The sequence below is a fragment of the Solanum stenotomum genome, chromosome 3 (assembly GCF_019186545.1).
Source record: "Solanum stenotomum isolate F172 chromosome 3, ASM1918654v1, whole genome shotgun sequence".
NCBI classification, from domain to species: Eukaryota; Viridiplantae; Streptophyta; class Magnoliopsida; order Solanales; family Solanaceae; genus Solanum; species Solanum stenotomum.
The window spans coordinates 3,983,247-4,009,349 of NC_064284.1; the positions used below are offsets into that span (position 1 = coordinate 3,983,247).

The following is a 26,103-nucleotide window of genomic DNA, read 5'->3' on the forward strand; positions in this document are numbered from 1 at the left end:
TTTTTTCTTCATTGTTTTTAAAAAACCAAATATGATATCGATTAAGTAGGAGTTTGAAGACACTATATGTTTTATTTTTATGTCATATGTAAATGTATAAAATGTACAATGATGCATTATATATATATATAGTAGGAAATTTGAATCGAGAAGTAATTTTGATTATTTTTCGTAATAATATTGGATGTTTTTAATTTGGATATTGCAAGTTATTTATTTTAGAAAATTAGGTCGCAATCGAAAATTAATTATCATAATTTTTTGTTGAAAAAATAGGTTTTACTAGCGAATGGTTGTTAGAGCCTTAGTCGCCACTAAGGGTGGCAAACGGACAGGACCGGATCAACAGGACCGGTTTTACCGGAACCGGTCCTCGTTACCGGATTTCGTTACCGGAACCGGGTCTTACCGGAACCAGTTTTACCGGAAATTTCCAAAGGTTCCGTCCGGTCCCTTAGTTACCGGATTGGAACCAGTTTGGACCGGACCGGAACCGGTGCTTACCGGATCATTTTGTACCGGTAATTTTATTTTTTTTTATTAACTTTAATTATTATATAATATTATATTATTAATTAATAAAATTATATTATTAAAAAACTTCAATTTAAAACTTTAAACTTTAAAGTTACTTTAAAGTTTCAATTGAATTTAAGTTTAAACTTTAAAGTTTAAAGTTTAAAATTGACTTTAAATTTTAAAGTTTATAACTTTATATTGAATTTAAAGTTTAAAATTGATTTTAAAGTTTAAAGTTTATATTGAATTTAAAGTTTAAACCTTAAAATTCAATTTTATATTAAAGTTTAAACTTTAAACTAAAATTAAAATAGTTGAAAATTAAATTTCTAAAATGACTTGGATTAAATATAAGAGACTATTTTAAAAGAAAATCAAGGCGAATAGCCGTATATTTATTCAAATAAATAAATTGTACAATACAAATATTAGAAAGAGACAAAGAGTACATAATCTAGGTATTGAATATTAATTATTGTACTAACAATTGAAACTCTTTTTAAATTTTTTTCGTAACTTTTGTATCATTTCAAAAGAAACATTATTTGGAACTTGTATTTGTCGTTCTTCTTCCATTGCTTCCATACCATCATCACTATTATCACCAAATATTTCATCTATTTCGTCTTCTATTTGGCTATTTAATTGTGGTAGTCCGGTATTTCTTCTTTCGGCATTGACCCAATCTCGAAACAACACCGATATTTCCAAACTATCCTTTGCTAATGAATATCGATGATCTCCAATCATAAATCTCGCCGCACTAAAGGCTTGCTCCGAAGCGACCGATGATGCTTGAATCTCTAGAACATCTCGAACAATCCTAGCAAGGGTCGGAAATTGATTTTCACGATTCTTCCACCATACTAATATTGGAGCTTGAAGTTGTCCTTCTTCATGCCTAATCTTTTCCCGTGCCTGATTGAAATATAAATCAAAATCATTATTAGTAGATGATTCAAGCTCAAGATAATCATCCATCCAATCATCCATATCATCGCTTCTAGGTTTACAAGATGGAGGTTCAACTATTGGAATATTTTTTTCCATAGATTTATATGTATTATATAACTCTCTAGCTTTTATATATATGCTACTTTTACAATCTTCAACACTAGGAGTTTCATCATCTTTAATTTTTAAATTTGCACAAATCTTTTCAACCATTCTTTCAACACCTTTTAATTTGTAATTTGGGTTGAAAGTAGTAGCAGTCAAATAGATTTTGAGGAATAGGGAAAAAATATTTTTTGAATTTTTCAATCATAAAAGCAAGGGAATTTTCAAATCGATCTTTTCCTTTATATTTTGCAAATTAAGATGAAATAGCACAAATATTTACTAAAACAGAAGAAATAGTTGGATAATATTGACCAGAAGCAGCATTTGTTGCTTTATAAAAAACACTTAAAAATTCAATAAGTTCTTTTGTATTTTCCCAATCTTCATAGCCAATTCTCAAATTCGGGTCCGCATTATGAGCATTAAAAACTAATTGTACCGGCTCTTGATAAATATAAGCAACTTGAAGCATTTCAAATAAAGAATTCCATCTAGTGCATACTTCTTTTGGAACTTTTCTATATTCAAGTCCACATTCTTTACAACGATTTTTAAATTCTGTAATTCTAGCTTTTATTTTAGCTTTAAAAATCCAATTACAAGCAAGTCTAATTTTTTCACAAGAAATTCCAAATTGAGAAATACCATCTTTTACTATCAAATTATACACATGTGCGGCACACTTAATATGAAAAGAATCATTATCAATTGGACAAAGTCTACATTTTAAATAATCAATTGCTTTCAAATTATTAGAAGCATTATCTAAAGTGACACTCATTATTTTATCACATATTCCATAAAATTGTAAAACAAGGCCTATTTTTGTTGCTATATAAGCACCGGTTTTAGTTTCTTCAACATATTTATATCCTAATATTCGTTTTTGCATGTTCCATTCATGGTCAATCCAATGGACAGTAATTGTAAAATAATCATTACCATTAGGACTACGTCCCATATCAGAAGTAATAGATAATCTACCATCATAATAAACAAATAAACAACGAAGAAAATGACAATATTCTTTTTGATATTTAAAAAGATCACTTTTAATTGTACTTCTTGGAATACCTTCATAATCTGGGTTATACAATTCCCGAATATACTGAATAAAACCAGGATGTGAAGGAAATGAAAAAGGCAAACCACAAACAGCAACCATTTTAGCTAATTCTCTACGATCTTTTTCTTTACTATATGTGCGGTGTGTGCTTCGGCTAGCCGGGTTAGTCATATTTAATACACTTTGAACCATATTAGAACCTCCAGCTCCCATAGAATTTTCAGGTTGAGGTATTCCATTTCTATTAGCCCTTTCTATATCATCTAGGCGAGCAAATTCTTTATTACACTTTCTCAAATGTGTTCTTAGTCGTCCCGTTCCCCCTTGTGTACCCGTAGTTACATGTTTCATGATCAATTTACATTTCGTGCAAGTAACAGTAGTTTTTTCCTCATTTTGTACCAAAAATTTCCATACTAAAGATCTTTTAACACGTACAACGGTCTTTGAAAAAGTAGGTAAAGAGGGGACTTCATCTTGTTCCGGTAATTCGGTAGCCGGACTAGTAGGGGTAGGGGTCTCATCATCTTCCTCATTTATTTCTACTTCCTCATCTAATTCTTCCTCAAAATTAGTAAAACATCTATTTAAAGTTTCATGATCTACTTCATTTTCGGAATTAAATTCAATAGGTCGTGAGTCTCGTGTAAAAGAAGTTTCATCAACATGAGTATAATCATTAGTATTAATTCTAAATCTAGGAGGTGGCAAATTTTTAGAATTAGAACTACTTCCTCCTCCCCTATTATTTTTTCTTTCCGACATTGGTCTTTTACCACTATATTTTTCAAAATTCATGTTCAAGTTTAAAATAATTAATATTATGAAAAACAAGCAAAGATAATATAACAAAAAAATAAAATAACTTAATTAATAAACAAATAAAAAATTAAAGTTGGAACGAATGTACCGAACGTCTACGTAAAAGTAGACGTATAACCAAAGCCGGAATTGAGAGATGCCAATTGAAGCTTCCGATTTACTTCAAATAAATCTCCGAAATTCGAACTCCAAGTCAATATCACAAAATAATAATTATGAATTTATGAGAGATTGAAAATTAAGAGATTTTATAAGATATGAATGAAATGGTTTGTGAATTTGTGATTTAAATGAAAAAATATGATATATTTATAGTGTTAAGGGGTAGAGAGAGGTGGGGGGCTGTTTGGAGCCGTTTTGGGCCCCAGCCCAACGGCTAAAAGGGCCCAATGGCTCCTTAACGTTCACATTTTTTTTAAAAAAAAAAAATAAAAAAAAAATCAAATTGACCGTTGAACCGGACCAGAACCGGTTCTTACCGGACCGGAACCGGTTCTTACCGGACCGGATCAACCGGATAAAAAACCGGGTTCCGTTTCGGTACCGGTTCCGGTACCTATAAGACCGGTTCCTTACCGGTTCAACCGGTACCGGTCTTACCGGTACGGGAACCGGACCGGACAAAAACCGGTCCGTTTGCCACCCTTAGTCGCCACTAAGAATCACTCATAACCTTTAGTAGCAATATTTTGGGATTTTGTGGCGATTTTGTCGCCACTAAAAGTCAAGTTCTTTTGTAGTGAATCTTAGTTGGCAATGCTTAGGTGGAGGGATTAGTCCCATGTGGCTTGCCACGTCACTAAAAAATTGGGGTGTTAACTCTTGAGGGTATCTGTGGTCTCCTGGGATAACTGCGGGGGTATTTTTTTATCCCAAAATGTAATGGAGGGTATAAATGATCTATTTCGCATAGTTCAGGGGCAATTTTGACCCTTTTTCGTATATAAAATTATATAACCGATATACATATACAATTCACCTCTCTTGCTTGCCTCTCTCCTCTCTCTCTCCCAATCTCACTCTTCACTGTAGCCTAACACAGAGAACATATATATATACAAACATGATTTTCATACAGATCACAACAATTTTTATACAAATTACCGCGATTTATACAAATCAGATGCTCCATAACAAACATAAATTAGTTAATTAGCTAACATAGTTATAGTTTGAATTAATTACAGCTCACAACTTAGTTTTAGCAGTAATTACGTCACTTATACATATACAAATACAAATATACATATATATACAATTATATGACATAAGTATAAATACAATTAATCTCTCTCCACTCTCTGCCCTCTCTCGCTTGCCTCTCTCCTCCCTCTATCATCTCGCTCGCCCCTTTCCTCCTTCTAACATGTAGCTATGAATTGTAATTAGCAAACTATAACACTATGAAACATAATTAAATTATTTTTAAGTGGTTGGTTATATGTGAAAATCTTTAAATAATAATATTCGTGGGCTGGGCCAAAGTCAGAAGTTGTCAGCCCATTTTGTTCTCGGGGCCCATCAGCTGATTAGCGGATGTGCAACTATCTCCCGCGAAATCAAATTGGTGTTTTGAGAGTGTGTCTGAACAATGCGCTTCAGACGTTATCTTTATTGGAGCGGAATACGTTCAATTTTAAATTGTTTTACACTCGGAAGACATCTCAATTATCCACCATAACTTATGTCAATGTCAAACGGATCTGAAATGCTTTAGGGCATTTATTCCATTTTCACCCTTCTCCATCGAATCTGAGCCCTAATTTTATCTTTCTTCTAGGTTAGAAGAAAATATCAGTGGAGTTCAACAGGCTGCAGGTAGAGCACGTGTATATACAGAAACCCGAAAGCGAGGAGGTGATTCAATGAGTCCTCTATTAAAGATGTGTTTACCTGGACTTCAATGCTTTCTGGTTATGTATAGAATAGGATGGTAGATGAGGCTAGAAGGATCTTCGATGAGATGCCAGAGAAGAATGAGGTTTCATGGAATCCAATGATTGCAGGATATGTGCAGTCTAAAACGATGGACTTGGCGAGGGAGGCAATGCCTTGTAAAAACATCAGCTCTTGGAATACAATGATAACAGGTTATGCTCAAAATGGTGATGTAACTCGTGCCAGAATTTTGCTTGATTGTATGCCTAATCGTTATTGCATCTCTTGGGCAGCAATTATTGCTGGGTATGCTCAAAGTGGCAACAGAGATGTGCATGTTTGTTCAAATGAATCAAGAGAGATGGCGGGAGGATAAATAGGTCGGCATTTACTTGTGTTTTGAGTACATCTTCTGACATTGCTGCATTCGAGTTTGGAAGTAAATACATGGACGACTTGTCAAGGCTGTATATTACACTGGATGTTATGTCGGAAATGCATTCCTATCAATGTACTGTAAGTGTGGAAGTATTGAAGAGGCATATGACGTGTTCGAGGAGATAGCGGAGAAGGATGTTGTCTCTTGGAAGACAATGATCATCGGTTATGCAAGGCATGAATTTGGCAACCTGGGGTGCTCTCCTGGGGGCAAGTAGGATTCACGGAAAACTGAATTAGGAGAAAAGGCTGCTGAAATGATTTTCAGATTAGAGCCTTGGAATGCCGGGATGTATGTCCTTCTCTCAAATTTATATGCAGCCTCTGGCAAATGGCGTGACGTTAGCAAGATGAGATTAAAAATGAGGGATACAGGTGTAAGGAAAATGCCTGGTTACAGCTGGGTTGAGATGCAAAATCAGATTCATCTTTATTCAGTTGGGGATACCATGCATCCAGACAGAAAGAGAATATATGCTTTCTTGGAAGAGTTAGAATTATTAATGAAGCAGGAAGGTTATGTCTCTGCCATGAAATTGGTCCTGCATGATGTGGATGAAGAGGAGAAGGCACACATGCTCAAGTATCACAGCGAAAAATTAGCCGTTGCCTTCGCAATTCTAAATGTACCATCTGGGAGACCAATTCGTGTGATGAAAAAATTAACGGTTTGTGGAGATTGTCATTCTGCAATCAAACTCATATCGAAGATAGTGGGTAGATTAATTATTGTTCGGGATAGTAACCGTTTTCATCACTTCAGTGAAGGTGTTTGTACCTGTGGAGACTATTGGTAGTACTAGAGAGTAGAGTGTGAAAGTATACCAATTAGATTTTAGCCGCTGTATACTTAGCTATTGTGCTGGTCATCTCTGTAAGTGTTGAGGATTTACTGTAGTTATTGCACACAAGGAAGCAAAGCACATATGAGGGGTACGTGGATAATCCCTTTCTTGTTGTTTGGTGAATTTGGCGCGTATAATCTGTCATCTCCTCATTGATCTTCGTAAAAAGGAGATATGCTGAGATATATCGCCCATAATTGTTGCACTTACGCACCGTATAACAAAAGGAAGGAAATAGTTTCCTTAAGGTTCTCAGAGATCTGATAATCAGAATAGAGTGACGTGAATTTGTAGGTGGGGTTTAGCGGTTGTGCCTCTAAAATAAATCAATTATCACTTCAGGAGTACTTCAGTCCTCTGTTATCTGGCGAGGGATTCTTGATTGGCTCCTTCTACCTGTATGGCCCAAACGCATGACAGTGACTGTTTGTCGGGTATCATAAATCTGCTCTACCCTAAGCTCGCTGACTGATTTCCTACTTCTTTGAGCCCCACTAGCTAAGCGGTAATGATACTACTGTGACCCAGCATTTACACATAGTGGAACTCTCCTCAAAATCTGCTATCTAAGATTATCCTGGCCCTAAGTTAACCTCATCCGCAGCCAGGAGAAAAGTCGTACGTTTCTGGATATGGTGAAGAGCGCATCTATTGGATGACTAGACATTCACCAAACTCACTTGTAGTTGGTACTGGTAACCTTCTGAGTTTTGAGAGCAAAAGGTAAGAAAATTTATCTCATCCTTGATTCATCTTCCTATGGTCAGTAGTTTGTGTTAGATTCACTTAAGATATTTTTGTTAATCTGTTCAAAGCAGTGATAGCACAGTGTCTGCAATTTGTAGTTTCTGTGTTCCTAAACTAGTTACATTCCGTTTCAGGAAGAAAGGAGTTATTCTTCGAAGTTCAAACACACTGGAAAGCCACCTTGCCTGAAGGTAAAAAAATACTTTTATCAGTTGTGGATCCAATTGGAAAACTTTGGGTATGGATGTGAACATGTCTGCTCAAGCCACTTTATCATCCCATTCAGGGGAGTAATAATTTATCCCTGACATAGCTAGGTGGGATAGTAGTAGTCAAGTGGATGAAGGGTAGACCAACTCTACAATATAACAAGAGATAATCAACATGTATTTGTCTACTACTGGGATCACCACTCAGCCCTTCAATAACTACTAGGCACTAGGGAGCTCCCTTGATAATTTTTGCTGGTAGTGGTTTTCCAGGTTTTCAATACAATTCAGAAATAAATATCTCATGAGTCTAACAGTCACCAAGTATATTCTACCTAGATCTTAAGACGGACACAAAGTCCAAATATCAATTGCCAAATCTTCTCATTTTGTTCCTTTCCCAGTTGTTGGTTTCGGTTTTACGCTTTGGTCCACTTCCAGAGCTACCAACTATGCCATCAGTGTTGAAGCAAACAACTGCTCTCTGTAAATAAAAATATTTTATAAATGAGCACTCCTCCCCTGAACATTTGCTTCATGATCTATAAGGCTAGATCAAACTGTATATATATTGCAAACAGCAAGGTATGTGTTTTACCTCAATGCTTGCTTTTTGACCTTGTAAATTGCCTATTCAAAACAACATGAGATGTGAGTATGTGACTCAACATGTGTAATTTTCAAGAAAAAGAAGAAGTCAATTATAGTCGAAATTTTCTCACCAGAGCATTTAGGCAACATTTTCTCACTAGAGCCGGTGATGAGACTTATTTTTGGACATGATGATCTGGTAAAGCGTTCCTGCATCAGTTTCTTCAAGATTTTTAAGGTGTTAGACAGAGTTCTTTTGCAAATAATATACATTTAAGCATTGAGAGAGAGAAAAACCAGTGAATCAACATACCCAAGAGTGATTCAATCGCGGCTTGAGCAACAACTTGCTTTGCCATTTGCTTGCTCCCAGCTAACTCACCTTTGTAAGTTTTCGCCTCCCAACACCAAGTGACAAATATAAACTGAGCTTGGCCTTTCTGTATATCTAGTGTTATATATAGGCCTATCCAGATTCCTCTTGACAGCAAATTCATAGAGAATGGATTTGCACAACATAGGTTCCTTCAACACACAAAAACAGAAGTTCAGATAAGTATTTTGAGCAACCGAACATCTAGCTTTTTAGGAAGAAGCAACAAGTGAATATCACCTTGTAAATAAGTGAAATATCTCTAGCATCAATTTCTTTGTGAATGCATTCATAAGCTATTTTTGCTACTGCCTGCTCTGCTTCTTTCTTCGTGGGATATGTTGACTTGGATTGATATTCAGATCCATCAACCAAAACCTTTGCTACTGCCTTGTACATTACTTGTGCCGGAGGAACTGCAAATATATTATACCATAAATAATATTAGTTGAAAGCATCAAAATACATTAAAACATGAATTAAGCAAGAAAATAATGGTGAGTGAGAAGGTTGAAATGAGAGATGCATACTGGAAGTAAATTTGGGGAACTCCAAATTTGCTGAAGATGCAATTCTTTGAGAAACTAAAATTGGAGTCTTGAAGAGTATTAACCCTTTATCATGGCTTTGTACAACTCTTACTTTGCATGAGAACTGCGAAGGAGAATCATTTTGTACAATAACACTGCTTTTTTTTTCTTCATAAATGTACATTGTCAGATTTAGATATCATATCAGCATAACATATAATAGAAAGTAAATTGTTTTATTTGCAAAATTGCATATTCCATATTTTAAAGAATTGTATCTACAAATATCTCATTTGAATGTTCAGATAGTATAAAAAATCTATATATTGATATTGTACAAAAAATATTCAATGAATAAATGTGCTTTACGCTCGCAAGGGCAAATTGAGTGGTTGAGAAGCGGATCGCCCATGTGGGAGACCTAGGATATCCATCCTCGTCGATGGGGCTTGCAGTTTTTATCTCATTTGTAGTTTGCGAGTTGTTACACAGTAATTAGGTTACCACAAAGTATTCACTACAGAGTGCTCATCCGTAGAGTAGAGGTTGTTGGTTTACTTGAGGGTTCCAAAAAAAAAAGTGTTTTATTGTAATGGCAAGTTCTAAAATGGAATCAACTTGCTTTTGCATTTTTTCCCCATTTTGCAGTAGTAGTTGTACACTGGGACTCCCATTTTAGAAAAAGAGTACAATATTCGAGCGTTTGATAGTGACAATATCCAAAAATGCACCAAATGCATGCATTGTTCAAATACAATATATATTTTTTTACCTAAAGGGAAGGTTAAATGTATTTTGTTAAATATCACAAAATTAAAATAAATTATTACTAATAATTGCAAAACTAAAATTATTATCCTTGGAGAGGAATATTTAAATAAATAAGATTAGAATAACACTCTTGGTTAAAGGAGGAGCGCCGTGCTTATAATTTTTTTCCCATTTTATAACTAAGAAGAGTGTTGAACGTGCAAAGACGATGACAACAAATAAACAACATATCTAGTGAAATCCCACTAAGTGGGGTTTGGATTGGGTAGAGTACTGTAAACAAACCTTATCACTATCTCGTGAAGATAGAGAGATTGTTTTCGAAAAATACTCGGCTCGAGTGTAGCAAATCCAAACACAAAAGAAGAGAACAATATAGAAAAGTTATTAGCAGTATATAAAAAATACTATAGCATTCAATTCAAACAAAACTGAGTCAAATCTTTCAAAGTAGTCTATGATCCCACTAAACTTGACAAGCGTCATGTATATTTCTATGAAGATATTAAGACATACATTTAAATTCCAAGTATCAGTTGTCAAATCTTCTCTTTTTGTTCCTTCTTTCGTTGTTGGTGTTGGCGTTGACGTTACACGTGTGTCGACTTGAACTTTCAAATAGGCTCTTAGTTGAATTTGTCTCATCTTCACTTTTTAATTCTCACTTGAATTATTTATAATATGTTGTTGTTGTTTTTATAGTAGTAGAATGGTATATGCATGGGGTGGAAATGTGAAATGGGACTATGAAAATTAGGTGTAATGGGAGACAATATATTTTATATATGCATAAAATTAAAATTTGATTTGCTTGCTTAATTCATGTGTTTAATGGTTTTTTGTGTGTATTGAGTCCATAATTATAGTATAACCAATTTCTTTTCAGTTGCTACAATATACAAAAAGCAATTACAAGAGTACACACAAAAAGCTGGGAAAAGACTCCTAATTTATGAATCTTTTAATGAGGATTCTGAAAACTTTCCAAAACATAGAGCTAAAGTGTTGATAGATGATGTTGAATACAAATTCAAGTTTTGACAAATTCAACGAAAAATCAAGCTGAGTAGGAAGTTGAAAAAGTTGCTTGTGAATCCATTATTCATTCAGAAACTGAAGTTGAAACTTTTTAGTTTCTTTACGAGGTACTCATTCTACACTTGTTGCACCTTTCTAATAGTGCGCTAAAGATTCATTTTTGCTCAAAATTTTACTATTTTTGTGTGTGTGTTTTTTTAAAAGGACCCTATGTTGTGGAAATACATTCTAAATGAATTTGCCTTCAAGAAGAAAATGAAGCCTAAATATAATATGAGATGTCATGCAAAAGGGTAAAGTTTAGTTTTTATTTGTCACCTTGCTTTTGGTGGTAAAACATATATAGGTGAAGAAGCTGGGAATAAGAAAATGGTTGAGTGTTTAGCTACTCGAACCGCAATTGAATCGCTATTGTGTGTTTATTTATTTATTATTTTATCTCAATGCTTAAATGAATATATATTATGCGTAAAAGAACGGTAGTCTAACCCCTTAAAAATCTCAAAGAAATGAATAAAGATACTCTTTCATCAATAATCATGTCCAAAGTTAACTCTGATGATCACTTGCCTAAATGCTTAGGTGAGAATTGAGATTATCACGATTATAATTGATTATTTTTCAAAAATTACATATACTTGTTGAGTCACATTTCATGCATGTTTTTTTTGAATAGGTAGTTTAGCCTTCTGACAACAATGTCAAATAGTAACAATATTTTTTAAAAAATACACTAAATGCATGCATAGTTAAAATACAATATATATTTTTTTTTACCTAAAGGGAAGGTTAAATGTATTTGGCCAAATATCACAAACACTAAAATTAACTATTATTAATAATTGCAAAATGAAAATATTATCCTTAAATAATTAACTAAAGAGGAATATAAAATAAATAAGATTAGAATAACTTTCTTCGTTAAAGGAGTAGCTTTGTGCAACGATGTACTTACATTTTTTTTTTCATTTTATAACTACGAAGATTGTTGAACATGCGAAGACGATGACAGCTACAACAATAAGTCAATAACATGCCCAATAAAATCCCACTACGTGGACTTTGAGATGAGCAGAGTGTAAACATACATTATCACTATCTCGTGAAGATAGAGAGGTTGTTTATGAAAAATGCTTGGTTCGAGTATAAGCAAATCCAAACACAATAAAGAGAACAATATAGATTTTTTTTTAGCCGTATATCAAAATACTATAAGTTCCAATTCACACAAAGCTGAGTCAAATCTTGCAAAATGAGTTCACGGTCCCACTAAACTTGACAAGTATTATGTATGTTTCTATCGAGATATTAAGACAAACATTTAAATTCTAAGTATCAGTTGCCAAATCTTCTCTTTTTGTTCCTTCCTTCATTGTTTATGTTGGCGTTACGCTTATGTCGACTTGAACTTTCACCTTGTAAATTGCCTATTCAAAACAACAATATGCATGAAATGTGACTCAACAAGTATATATAATTATAAAAAAAGATAATCAATTATAATTGCGATTATCTCAATTCTCACCTGAGCATTTATGCAAATAATCATCAGAATTAAATTTGGACATGATTATTGGTGAAAGAGTATCTGCATTTGTTTCTTTGAGATTTTCAAAGGGTTAGACAAACGCTCGTTTGCACATAATATATATTCATATAAGGGTTGAGATAAAATAAAACAGTCAATAAATATTTACCCAATAGCGATTCGATGGCGGTTCGAGCAGCTAAATGCTCTGCCAATTTCTTGTTTCCAGCTTCTTCACCTATATAAGTTTTACCACCAAAAGTAAGGTGGCAAATGAAAGCTGGACTTTGCCCTTTTGCCTAAGATCTCATATTATATGTAGGCTTCATTTTCTTCTTGATGGCAAATTCATTTAGAATGGATTTGCACAAGGTGGGGTCCTTTAAAAAGATAAAACACAAAAAAGTAGTAAGGTTTGAGCAAAAACGAATTTTTAGCGCACTATTTAGAAAGGTGTAAGCAAGTATAGAGTGAGTACCTTGTAAAGAAACGGAAAAGATACTACTTCAGCTTCTTCATGAAAAATGGATTCATAAGCAATTTTTGCAACTTCCTGCTCAGCTTGTTTTTTTGTTGAATGTGTCAACTTGGATGTGTATTCAACACCATCCACCAACACTTTAGCACTATGCTTCAGGAAGTTTTCAGAACCTTCATTAAAAGATTGGTAAATTGGGAGCCTTACCCAACTTTTTGTGTGTACTCTTGTAGTTGATTTTTGTATATCGTTGCAACTGAAAAGAAATTGACTATATTATTATACTAAAATAATGAACTCAATACAAAAAAAAGAGTAAAACATGAATCAAGTTAGATTTCAACTTTATTTGTATGTATTATATGTTTACTCCCACTACACCTAATTTTCATAGCCCCATTCCACATTCCCACCCATGCACATATCATACTACCACTATAACAACACAACATATTATAAATAATTCAAGTCAGAATTAGAGAGTAAAGATGAGATAAATTCCAACTAAGAGCCTATTTGACATTGTTGTTAGGAAGCTAAAAATACTTATTTTTGTAAAGGATAAATGTACTTTGGCTCTAACTAGGATAGATAATTAAAAGTATTATATATATATATATATATATCCTTTCTCTCTGTGTATTCTCGTATTGTTAGGAGACTTGTCTCATCATGAACCTTAGTTCCACCTATTTGACTACAAATCCAATCCTCCACTTACGCACAAAGTACATAGAAATAGATTTTGATTTTTGTCTTAAGAAGGTTTGAGACAAGGTTCTTATAATTTAGTATATCAGCTCTCATGATCAGGTTGCTTATGTCCTCACTAAAGCTCTGCCGAAACATGCTGTCAGATGTTGAGAAGCAAGTTGATAGTGTTCTCACATTCTGCTCAACTTGAGAGGGCATATAAAGGATAATTGTACTTTGACTCTAATTAGGATAGATAACTAAAAGTATTATATATCTATGTATCCTTTCTCTTTGTATATTCTAGTAGTGTTAGGTTACTCAACTCCTCAAGAACCTCTTGTATAAATATTGATTTTTATCTTTAATGAGAAACAGAGAAGAAACGTGTATTCAATTTTAAAAAAATAGTATTGTTTTTGAAAAATCAATTTATTTTGGTCAATTTATCTATGTATCACCAAAAAAATAAATTGAAATCCTACTTTTTGAAATATTTAGATTTTAAATTTAAATTAATATTTTATTATCATTTCATATTTTTTAAAACAAATGATTTCAATTTTGAGCTTCAAATTCTATAACCAACGCCTACTAATTTGGATTATGTGATTTAGTGTCGTTAGCAATTCATTCTCATTTAATAGAGTCAACAAATAATTCATTTATCAGATTCAATTATTTTTACATTTAAATCGCATTTAATTGTTAGATTCATTAATTTGTAAGTCCATTTTTTCAAAGTATTATCCATCTTTTTTCTCCCATTCTTGAATTGATGCAATAAACTATATCTATGTATCAAAAAAATTATATTTGTATATATAAAATAGAATAATACATTTATTATCAAGCAGTATTTTCTTTAATTGATATATATTTATATGATCAATTTATTTATGTATCACAAAAAAAAAGTTTTATTTGTGTGTCAGAAAAAAATGATATAACTATCGCTAAACTCTTCTATGAATTAAAAAATAATTATATAACTATTAACAGGAAAAATTATATATGTGCATTATTTTAGAGATGATACGATATTCAACACTACATTAATGTGTTTTTCATTTGAGTATCACAAAAAAAGTGATACATATTGTATCACTATACTTCTTTAAGGATGATACAATATGTATTTGTGTATGTTTTATTTAGTTTCAAAGCTAATATGTGTATTTATGTGTGAGATTGCGAGAGACAGGAGAGCGGCGAGCGAGATTGAATCATGTGTATATGTGTACTTTAATTTCAATTTAGACACAAGTTATATCTAAGATACGATTTTCTCACCTTTCTTCTATATATCTCTCGATCTCGCTTGTCTCTCATCTTTAACTCCCTCGATGTCGCACACATTCATTCTCTCTAAAACAATTGCTATGAATTATGATTAGACACACTATATCCATTCTGTATAACTATGATCTCAACTATAGATTTACGAACATTCCTTAAAATTTACCATCATCACATAAAAAACAATTCATTCATGTGCATTCAATAACACATAGGTTTTAAATTGCATTCAATTTTTCTTTTTTTCTTACTTTATTAGAAGAGGATATATTTATCAAAACAAAATACTACCAAATTTGTAAAAAAATTATATGAAGTAAGTATTAAATTAATTAAAAACACAACTACAATCAGATAGATAAAAAAAATACATGTGATGTAATGAAATACACGAAAAATTGTGCACACCTTTTTTCTCCATAGCAATGTTTAACTTGTGACGGAGTAGGTTGCGTTTTTCTCTCCTTTAGCTTGTAACGGTGGATATCTTATAAAAAATGTCTTGTGTTAAATCAAGAGAGAAACCTAGATTGCATTTATATGTGTATAAGTGTTAGCCTAGTGAGTCTGATCCTTGTTATAGGCTTATTAGTCTCCAATGGGCCTATATTATTGTAAGCTCTCGCCTATCTGAGAAATAGCACAGGCCCATTAAAGAATCCAGCATATACTATGTGATATGTGTCTTGCCCGTCGACTATTAAAATTTAGCACATTTTTAAAATATAAAAGAATAAATTAATGTTAAGTTCACATTAATAAAATAATTTAAAAATTATGCAGAATAGAAAATATTTAGCCTATATTAGGTATTATAGCTACAATTTAAGAAAATTGTAAATCGTGGCTACAATTTTCCTAATTTTTGCTATTCACCTGATTTGTATAATTCGTCTGATTTGCATAAATTCAGAATTTTTATAATTCGGTTCCTGATTGTATAAATTTAGAATTTCGTATATGCTTACTCTAGCTATTTGTATATGATTTATGAAACATTCATTAAAATTACCTTGTTTATATATTAGCAAGTGAAATAAAAAAATGGAGTTCTAAAAAATTCCTAAATTTATAAATACAGAAATTGTATATACTTACCCTATTTGTATATCCACAAGCAAAATATACAAACTGCAACCTCTGTAGCAAACATAACTATAACTATGAAGCGCAATTATCGAAACTGTAGCTATAAAACTTTATTATGTCTATTATGTTTGCTATTTCTAAAATTTACTCAAATGGAAAAATTGTGCGTTATAACAAATTATTAATTCAAAATAAATGTTATAGCTATAGTTTAATTTAATTCAAATTCGCAACAAACTTCTTGTCATTCACCTCTCTCTGGAATCTCGTTTGTCACTCTCCTTCTTTTTCAGCCCTCTTTCGCTCGCCTCGCTCACTTTATACAAACATTGTATTTTGTATAATTTGTGTTTGTGTGTGTATAACGCGAGAGAGACTGTATATACAAATACCAAGACATATCTCTCCGTCCTATACACTTATAATTATACAAATACAAATATTCCCCTGCTCAGTTCTCTTTTGCCTTTCTCTCTCCCTCAGTTTATATACAAACATAAATTATACAAAATACAATGTATAATTTGTGTTTGTATAAAGCGAGAGATAAATCTGATATACAAATACAAATATTTTAACTCGATTCAATTGTATACGAATTCAAATTTTCTGCAGATATACAAACACAATCATTGATACTTATACATAGTAGTTACATATATAAAATTATCTAACCGATATAATTTGGCTATGGAGTGCAAATAGCAAAACTGTAGTTATAGAAAGCTAATATGATTTTTATGTTTATTATTCCTAAAATTTAGTTATTTAAATTTTATTATATCGTATCGTTTATAGATGTAACGATGAAAAGTTTAACAAAAAGTTTTAAAAGGTAAATGCAGATTAATTGGCAGGCCTGTTTCGACATGGATGTTCGGCCCCATGTCCATTCATCGTTAGGCCCAAACTTTTTCAATTAGTAATTGTTAGTTAAGTCCACGTTAGTTGATATAAACGTTAATTATTTTGTTATTGCAAAATTTATCTTCTTTCTTTTATAGTTTTGTGAATTTTCTTGTACCCAACTCCTGATTTAACATAGAGTAACTTACAAAAATGACTATAGTTATAGGGTTATTGAAGTTCAATAGCTATAAGTATGGTATTTACTAAAAATGACTACAATTTATGTCTATATCTAGCTGTATTTAAAAAAAAAATTATTTTATACAATAATACATTTATAATTATAATGCACTAAATAAGATATTTTTAGATATCTTAAACAACTAAAATCACTCCTAAAAATCTGCTAGTTTGAATATGTAGTCTAAAGTGACAATCTAACATTGTTTATTTTGAAAATTCAAAAAATTAAAACCGAAGATGCAAACTCTGTACAAAAAAATGTAAAACAAGAACACTTGTATGTTGAAAAAATATATCTCAAAATTATTTTTGTATATATAAAGACATGTAGATGAAAATAGTATACAAATACAAAAACATATGAATACAATTATGTAACAGTCAACTAGTCCTTTGTTATGTTATATTTTATACTTGCACTTGAATACAAACACACATGAATACAATAATATAATTGTTAAGTAGACTTTATTTATATTGTATTTAAAATCTATATTTGAACACAGATACAAATGAATTTAAATTTATAACTATCAATCGACTTTACTTTATAATGTATTCGATACTTATATTTGAATACAAATATAGAGAAAACACAATTATATAACTATTAATTTTCTTTCATTTATAATGTATTTAGTACTTACATTTGAATATAAATACAAATGAATACATTTATGAATACGTTTTACATATATACACATTTAAATACAAAATACAGATGAATACAAATATTTACATTTGAATACAAAATAAAGATGAATACAAAATACAAATACATTTATGAATACGTTTATATATATATATATATACACACACACATTTGAATACAAAATAAAGATGAATACAAATATTTACATTTGAATACAAAATAAAGATGAATACAAATATTTACATTTGAATACAAAATACAGATGAATACAAATATTTACATTTGAATACAAAATATATGAATACAAATTCAGAACAAACATAGTGTTTTGATTCAATATACAAATGACTACAAATACAAATCAAAAGATGGTGCTTTGTTTAGTCTGTCATTAGAGTAAAAAATTTTGGAGTTCCTTTTGGTTAATTCTAATTGAAATTGTAGAAATTGAATGACACAAACACACATAAAAAGATTATCTCAAACTGATTTCCACCATTGTAATGGAAAAATCTCCAATCGAAACCCTATGAAAATAGATGAAACATACAGATGTTTACAAATATAATATTTATAAAAACAAGAAAAAATGTAATTAAAATATACTTAATGAAGATGAATCACAAAAATCACTCCTACAATCATGCAAAAGGATAGTCAATTAGAAGGATTTTTGAAAAAATAAACAAAAATCGATGATATATGAATATTGAAAGAGAAAACATTGAAGAGGGTAAACATGAAAACCAACACCGTAAAACATGCCCAACATAATTGATTAGGCGTGTATTAATTACTTTGTTGTTTAATATTTGTTAATATACATATAAAATTGAAAAGAAATGATTATTCATATGTAATTAATTAACTTTGCTATTTCATATTTAATTATATCCATATAATATAAAATAAGTAAATTATAGCTATTTATCTTAAATATATGTTGATGTTTGCCATATCTTAGTAGTTTTCCCATAATAATTTTACTACATAATTTTCAATATTTGAATGATTATTTAAGCAATGAACATCTTAAAGTTGTTTGCTGCAAAATTCTAACTCAGATCAAGAAAAACAGCCAGCAGATTCTGTTACCACCTTATAGGTTTAAAGGATGATTAAAATATAATAGGCAGGTAAGAACTAACACCTTTATAATATATACATTAATTCTTTGACGGTGATCATGATTTTGATTGTACATTACGTTTTTTTTTTTGTTTATTTCCTTTTACATCCTATGATTGATTATTGAAGGGTTATAGGTATGGTAACATAAATATATTGATACGTTAAGAGTCTTTGAACAAAATCATCCTTATTTTTTTCACCATAACTTAAATAATATTCTTATAATATTTTACTTGACTAGAAATTCATCAATCTTTCGAACGTTAAACCTAAATTTTGATAAAAGGTTGTCATCCTATTGGAGAAGATAGGTGAAATATTACTAGAAATTGCATGTTTTTAGTTAATTTACTTACTCTATTTGTTGTTGCTGTTGACCTTTTAAATTTTCCAAGTGATTTTATAACAACTTTAGTTGAAAAGTTCCTTTCAATGCTGAAAATCATGACAAGAAATTGATACTCAATTAAACACAAACATCACCTAAATATTATAAAAAATTAACCAAATGATTGTCTCACCTGTAACCAACATTTGCCTTTTTCCAATTCATGCAAACAATATAATCATTATTCACTCACTAAACAAGCTACTTCTTCAAGTATAAGTGGACATGAGAAGTGGTGTTTAAATAATCACTTTCTTGTTGACAAATTAAGATAGACATTATTAGTTTTTTGTCACAAAAAAAATGTATAATCCCATATTGGCAAAGAGTTTTAGTCACTATGAAAGAAAAACATTTGGATGGTGTGCTTTTGTTGTTATGTTAATTGTTGTGTTTAGCAGTTGCATGGTTTTCAAGAATCATTTGTATCCTCAATCAGTTAGTAAGTCTTTTGCACTTAATAATGTTTTAATATAACCTTTATATTAATCTTTGTTAAGCTGATTTTTAATCTTGTTTGTAGATGGTGATGCCATGAATTTACAATTATCTATCAAGGCTAGTGCTGAAGATATGTTTGTGATCAAGGATACAACTCTTCTCAAGAAATTAGGTAAGTCAACATTCGAAATTTAAGAGTAGACGTTTGATAATAGATTTAGTTGAAACTTGAAAAAAAAAACAGAACTTTATAGAAGTTGAAGTCGTGTCTTGACATATGCATTGTACTTGAAAAAAAGTTTTATGAGAGGGAAAAATTGATTTGCATCTTCAAAAACTAACAAAAAAATCAGTTCAATATGTTGACACTAAGATGAAATTATTTTGCAGAAACAGAGAAAAAGGATGCAGAGCCAATGTGTAATGTGTTAGAACCATTGTCTGATTTCTGTGAGACCAAAGGGGACATAAGGGTCCAAGGAAATTCATCGACAATTTTTGTCGTTTCATCTCATGATTTCAACGTTTCTGCTGAGAACAATTCATGGATCATACAACCATATCCAAGAAAAGGTAATGCAGGGGCAATGTCAAGTGTTAAATCATGGACAGTAAAATTAGTACAAGACGGTGAAAAAATCCCAAAATGCAGTGTATATCATGGCTATCCAGCAGTTTTATTTTCACTTGGAGGATATTCAGGAAATCATTTTCATGATTTTTCAGATTTACTCGTCCCAATCTTTTCAAATTCGCGTTATTTTAATTCAGAGGTGCACTTTCTTGCCACGGATTATAAGTCGTGGTGGATAGGTAAGTACAGGACGTTGCTCAACAACATGTCTAAGAACAAAATTCTTGACATTGACAATGAAAACGAGGTACAGTGTTTTCCTAGTGTGACAACAGGCCTTAAATCACATAAAGAATTCGGTATTGACTCCTCAAAGTTCCCAAATAGGGTGTCTATGCGCGATTTCAGACACTTCTTGAGGAGCTCATTGTCACTAAACAGAGTTGAGTCTATCAAAATGAATGATGATATTGTTACGAGGCCACGATTGTTGATCATGTCAAGGAAGAAATCGCGAATTTTATTAAATGAGGACGATGTTAGACAAATGGCTGAAGACATTGGGTACGAGGTTGTCCTGGCTGAGGCTAACCTTAGTACAAATTTGACGAAATTCGCGCAAATTGTTAATTCTTGTGATGTGATAATGGGAGTTCATGGAGCTGGATTAACCAACATGGTTTTTCTCCCTAATAATGCAGTTTTAATTCAGTTAGTTCCTTTAGGAGCAATGGATTATTTGGCTAAACGTGATTTTGGAGATCCTGCTGGAGAAATGAATATAAAATACTTAGATTATAAAATTGGTGTGAATGAGAGTTCTTTAGTGGAACGATATCCACTTAATCATAAAGTTTTTAAAGATCCATCATCATTTTTTAGGAAAGGATGGGGTATATTTAGATCAATTTATTTAGATAAACAGAATGTAAAAGTTGATCTTAATAGGTTTAGGTCTACTTTGTTAGAAGCTAAAAAGCTTCTTGATTAATTTTGTGCACTATATTGTATATGTTTCATTTTTAGTTCATTATGTAATGACATTTTTATGTACTACTTGAGTGATTCCATTTTCATTGATGAACAATTGTGCAATGTTATAATAGATGGATTTAAGTTATATATATTGACATATATTCTTATAATATTCTAAGTAAATCTCAATTTGTGGTATTTGTTAGACATTTTATACTATTTACAGCATGTCTATATATATATATAGACGCAAAATAATAATGGAAAGAAGGTTGAATATACCTCTTGCCATGGTTTCGAAATCGTTTTAGGTGTTAGTATTTTAGTTTGCGGGTCTTTTAAGTACTCAAGAACCTTACTCTAAATAGTATGGAATTCAAAAGGAGTTATTTTTGTGTCGTGGGATTCTGAACTGTATATGTTATTTATATAAAGATAAAGGGTTAAACTTTCTTCTGAATTATGCTAAATGAAAAGATTTGCTCTCGTTAATAGTTGGGGTCAAATATTTCTTAATTGTGTGACATTTGGTATCATGGGGTGTTAAACTTTCACCGCTAAAAAATAAAGGCAAATTGTACCATTTCGCATAATTCAAAAATAATTTTGATAAATATTTTTTATATATGGCATATAATTTGAATCGTAATAGATATGATGACAAATATATATATATATATATATATATAGGTAGAATAAAAGAACAAATAATTAAATTATTTGATATTAAAATTTTCTGGTGCTTATACATGCCACTGCGACCTAACATTGACTTGTGCTCTGATCAATTAGCACGACTGTTTTTAATATTAAAGATTTTATAAATGTGCATAAGGAAAGAAACAATGGAATATTCTGGTAAAATTGATGTTGTTTGGATATTTATTTTGCTTCAAATAAATTAAAGTTGAATTTTATTTTCATCACCACACTTGTCTATAGTCTAGAGGATTCAAAATTTCCTCCCAAACGTGCCTCCCACTATATTTGAGGGATATTGGTAAAATGTCCTACTCTTAAACCAAACAATTTTCTTGGACCATTCAGCATAAGTTTTCAATTTTTCCCTCTTTTTTTTTCTTTCCCTTTGGGAGTGTCAAGAATATATATACTAAAGTTAATACTATTTAATTTCATTTTCTTTTTGTAAGATAGCAAAAGTCAATTCAATATCAATAGAAATTAAATAAATACAACTCTTAGAAAATTTCAACTTTGTGGGGTTTGAAATTTTAGAAGGATGACTTTAAATTTAACATGTCAACACATTTGATGAATATTTTAATATAATTATTTATTTTGCGAATTTATTCGACTGAATCTGTATTTGAACTTCTATCTCTATCACTCATATATTTCTCAAACTTATAAGTAGAACGTCAAATTATTGCCACCTAATTAATATGACTATAACTAACAATATTTTAAACCGTCGTTTAATATTTTGTGATAAAATTTTCGATACATACCCACCATATCCAATGTACTCAACTGAGACAAACTCAATCCGGCTAACAACCGACATTTGGATTAACAACACGCTTCTCGTAGTGGTTCGTATTGGTATCTCACTGAATAATCATTTGAAATGGATTTAAAGATATCATAATTATAAAATTTTGATTAAATAATACTATTATTATATGGAAAAATCACAATCTCTTGAGAAAACATATGTATATGAATTATGGTAACAATAAAGTAATTTCACTTTCTTTTTGACCAAGTAGATGAGATTGACTCATTTACATACATCTATTGCAAACTCCTCTCATCAAATTTCTAGTCAGAGGGGAAGTTAATCGTTATTATATATGGAGTATGTATATATGATAATATCTTTTGTTTTTCAAACACATCACTGTTGTCTTTATATGGTGAAAATCATTGGTTAAAATTTAATAATTGTAAAATCGATTGAAATCTCTATTTTTATTACATGACATCAAACTAGTACAGACTGTCAGCAAGAACGATTACTTCCACCCCTGAACTTCTTCAATCTCCTTGACACTTTAATATCAAAGGAACTCCCCATCCCCACTCATCCAATAGTTGATAAAATCGATTGAAATACATACTATCACTATGACATCAAGTTAGTACAGACGAGCAACAAAGAGTCAATTGAATGATCAAAGCATCGATTGCTTCCACCCCTAACCTTCTTCAATTCCCTTGACACCTTAATATCAATGAACTCCCCACTCCCACCCACCCTATTCCAGAAGTAGATGATGAAAAAAGAATCAAATAAAGATAAAAATAACTATTATTTCAGGAATGTTATTTGAAATTGGAGAGATTTTTTTTATTTCCACTAATCGCTCAATTGTCGTTGTATTACATTACATATACAAAGTATTATAGGGAAATTAATTATGAAAAAAAAAAGTAAAGGGAAATTAAAAAAATTCAGGAAAAGAAAAACAATAATTAACGTAACACTTTTCACACTTAAGCAACCATTAATTAATGAAATCCACTAGTTCACACTAAAGCATTACTTAATTAATAATCAATAAAAAGAAATAAATTTAACTCCAGTAATGCAAATAATGACCCAAATTAGTATATTGCATTAAAACCCCATTCTATTTAAGCAAACTTAATAAGGTCTTGCTATCTATATTTTATTGAACAAGTAATTTCTATCCATATAAGTATTTTCTATATGCACGTCTAATTAGTTCCCACCTAAATTCATAATCTTAGTATTTATCATAAAGAAAAAATCAACAAAATCTTAATTATATTTACTTATTGAGTATGTTTGGTAATTAAGGTGCCGGCCATCCTAAATCCTTTTTTTAGACATGGACTCAATTTTGGAAAAAACACATTTATTTTATAGTCAACTTTGTTATATCTTTCAAACGAGAAACAACATAAATTTTTTAATTTTCAAAAAATGTCCTAAAATACGTGGAGAGCATTCACTAAAATTATATTATATAAGAGAAAAAAAGAGTTTCATGCTAGTCACTTTGATAATAAATGACCTCTATATATCATGAGAATTGCAAATACTAGCATTTTCTCACTTCTTTAATTAAGTTAGTTTGAGAGACTTCAAAAAAAAAAATCTTCTTTTTTTGTAGTTACATTATATTATTTATTTTTAGCAAAAATGAAGTATGATAGTTTCTTTGCCAGAAGTTTTAGTAAACATGAGCAAAAGAAATTAGGAATTGGAGCATTTGTTAGTTGTTTCATCTTAGCAGCCACATTTTGTTTTCTTTTCAAGCCTGAAATTCGTCATTTTCGAGTTGGTAAGTTTCATTGAATTTTTTTTTTTTTATACTGTCAATATATATAAAGTCTATATAAGTTTCGTTATTCTATATGACCTCTTGAATATCATGTTTAATGCTTCAATGCCCTAGTATGGATATAATATTTACGTTGTCAGTTTATATAAGTTAGATTTAAGTCGTTGAACATGAATATGTTTTTGTGTGACAGTGAATGTTAAGGTTTCTCTTCGTGGTAGCCCGAAAATTCTAGCAATAACAGAGGAAGTCACCAAGCCAAAAAAACCATGTAAGTATTCATATTAATTAGCATAATTTTTTTTTTTGTAAATGAACTTAAATTTGTCTAAGTACTTACCATACCTGTAATTTTTTCGATTTCAGATTTCGAAATTGAACAAGAGAAACAAATTTGTAATGTGTTACATCCAAGAGCTGATCTCTGTGAGATGAAAGGTGACATAAGAATACATGGAAATTCATCAACAATATTTTTTGTATCAATTGATGAAGAAAAAAACAACTCATGGAACATAAGACCATATGCAAGAAAAGGTGATGATAGAGCAATGGACAGTGTTACAAATTTAATAGTCAAAAAAGTTCATATTTCTCAACAAATCCCAATTTGCACTAGAAACTACACTGTCCCTGCAGTTGTTTTTTCAACTAAAGGGTATGCTGGAAATCACTTCCATGATTTCAGTGATGTGTTGATTCCATTATTTCAAACATCGCGACGTTTCAATGGTGAAGTTCAGTTTCTGATTACTAACAAAATGCCTTGGTGGATCAAGAAGTTCAAACCAGTGTTACAAAGATTGTCAAAATATGAGGCTATTGATATTGACAAGGAAAAAGATGTCCTTTGTTTCCCAAGTATGACAATTGGCTTAAAAGCCAATAAAGAATTCAGCATCAACACTTCAGAATCTTCTTATACTATGTTAGACTTCACAAAGTTCTTGAAAAGTACATACTCCTTGAAGAGAAAGTCCGCGGTGAGATTGAAAAAGAATGCTGATGATGATCAAATGAGGAAAAATAAGCCTAGACTTCTTATCATTTCAAGAAGCAGAACGAGACGTTTTACAAACATAGAAGCAATTGTTACATTGGCTAAAAGTTTGGGGTTCAAAGTTGGTGTGGAAGAAACAAGGGAAAATTTGGTTCAAGTTGCGAAAAAAGTGAACTCATTTGATGTACTAATGGGAGTTCATGGTGCTGGATTGACAAATATGGTTTTTTTGCCAGAAAATGCAAGTGTTATACAAATTGTGGGATTGGGAATGGAATGGGTATCTAAAGAAGATTTTGAAATTCCAGCTATGGATATGAATTTGAAGTATTTGGGTTACAAGATTAGTGTAAATGAGAGTTCTTTAATTCAACAATATCCACTTGAACATCATGTATTAAAGGATCCTCCTGGTAATATGATTTCTCCTAAAGGATGGGCTTCATATAGGAAAGTTTATTTAGATCAACAAGATGTAAAAATTGATGTAAATAGATTTAGAGGAACTCTATTGAAAGCATTAGAGCTTTTGAGGAGTTGAGTTTTTTTTTTTCTTTTTGTTGGTATTTCTCCAATAAACAAAGGCACAAAGCCAGGATTAA

General features: G+C 31.1%; 2 protein-coding genes and 3 pseudogenes across 2 annotated transcripts; 3 read left to right on the forward strand and 2 right to left on the reverse strand.

The window, feature by feature from the left end:
* The first annotated feature begins 5,005 nt into the window (after positions 1 to 5,005).
* On the forward strand, positions 5,006 to 7,226 carry LOC125857774 (pentatricopeptide repeat-containing protein At4g02750-like; annotated as a pseudogene).
* Positions 7,227 to 8,334: 1,108 nt separating this feature from the next.
* LOC125857775 (double-stranded RNA-binding protein 4-like) lies at positions 8,335 to 9,264 on the reverse strand (annotated as a pseudogene).
* A 2,960-nt stretch (positions 9,265 to 12,224) lies between these two features.
* Positions 12,225 to 19,385, reverse strand: LOC125857776 (double-stranded RNA-binding protein 4-like; annotated as a pseudogene).
* A 157-nt stretch (positions 19,386 to 19,542) lies between these two features.
* LOC125857777 (alpha-1,3-arabinosyltransferase XAT2-like) lies at positions 19,543 to 21,245 on the forward strand. The gene is made up of 3 exons (XM_049537418.1): positions 19,543 to 19,681; positions 19,763 to 19,852; positions 20,071 to 21,245. Exons 1-3 carry the CDS (start codon positions 19,543 to 19,545, stop codon positions 21,243 to 21,245), a joined length of 1,404 nt encoding a protein of 467 aa, XP_049393375.1.
* Positions 21,246 to 24,345: 3,100 nt separating this feature from the next.
* Positions 24,346 to 26,042, forward strand: LOC125860343 (alpha-1,3-arabinosyltransferase XAT2-like). Its single transcript, XM_049540282.1, has 3 exons — positions 24,346 to 24,501; positions 24,695 to 24,772; positions 24,868 to 26,042. The coding sequence occupies exons 1-3, from the start codon at positions 24,360 to 24,362 to the stop codon at positions 26,040 to 26,042; spliced, it is 1,395 nt and encodes a 464-aa protein (XP_049396239.1). The 5' UTR covers positions 24,346 to 24,359.
* The last annotated feature ends 61 nt before the right edge of the window (positions 26,043 to 26,103 follow it).

Excerpts from the sequence above, each read along its gene's own strand:
- LOC125857777 (XM_049537418.1), top strand. The coding sequence starts at position 19,543 with ATGTATAATCCCATATTGGCAAAGAGTTTTAGTCACTATGAAAGAAAA. Across the intron at positions 19,682-19,762 it reads TTTGTATCCTCAATCAGTTA|ATGGTGATGCCATGAATTTA; the intron begins GTAAGTCTTTTG and ends TCTTGTTTGTAG. Across the intron at positions 19,853-20,070 it reads AACTCTTCTCAAGAAATTAG|AAACAGAGAAAAAGGATGCA; the intron begins GTAAGTCAACAT and ends ATTATTTTGCAG.
- LOC125860343 (XM_049540282.1), top strand. The coding sequence starts at position 24,360 with ATGAAGTATGATAGTTTCTTTGCCAGAAGTTTTAGTAAACATGAGCAA. Across the intron at positions 24,502-24,694 it reads AATTCGTCATTTTCGAGTTG|TGAATGTTAAGGTTTCTCTT; the intron begins GTAAGTTTCATT and ends TTTGTGTGACAG. Across the intron at positions 24,773-24,867 it reads CACCAAGCCAAAAAAACCAT|ATTTCGAAATTGAACAAGAG; the intron begins GTAAGTATTCAT and ends TTTCGATTTCAG.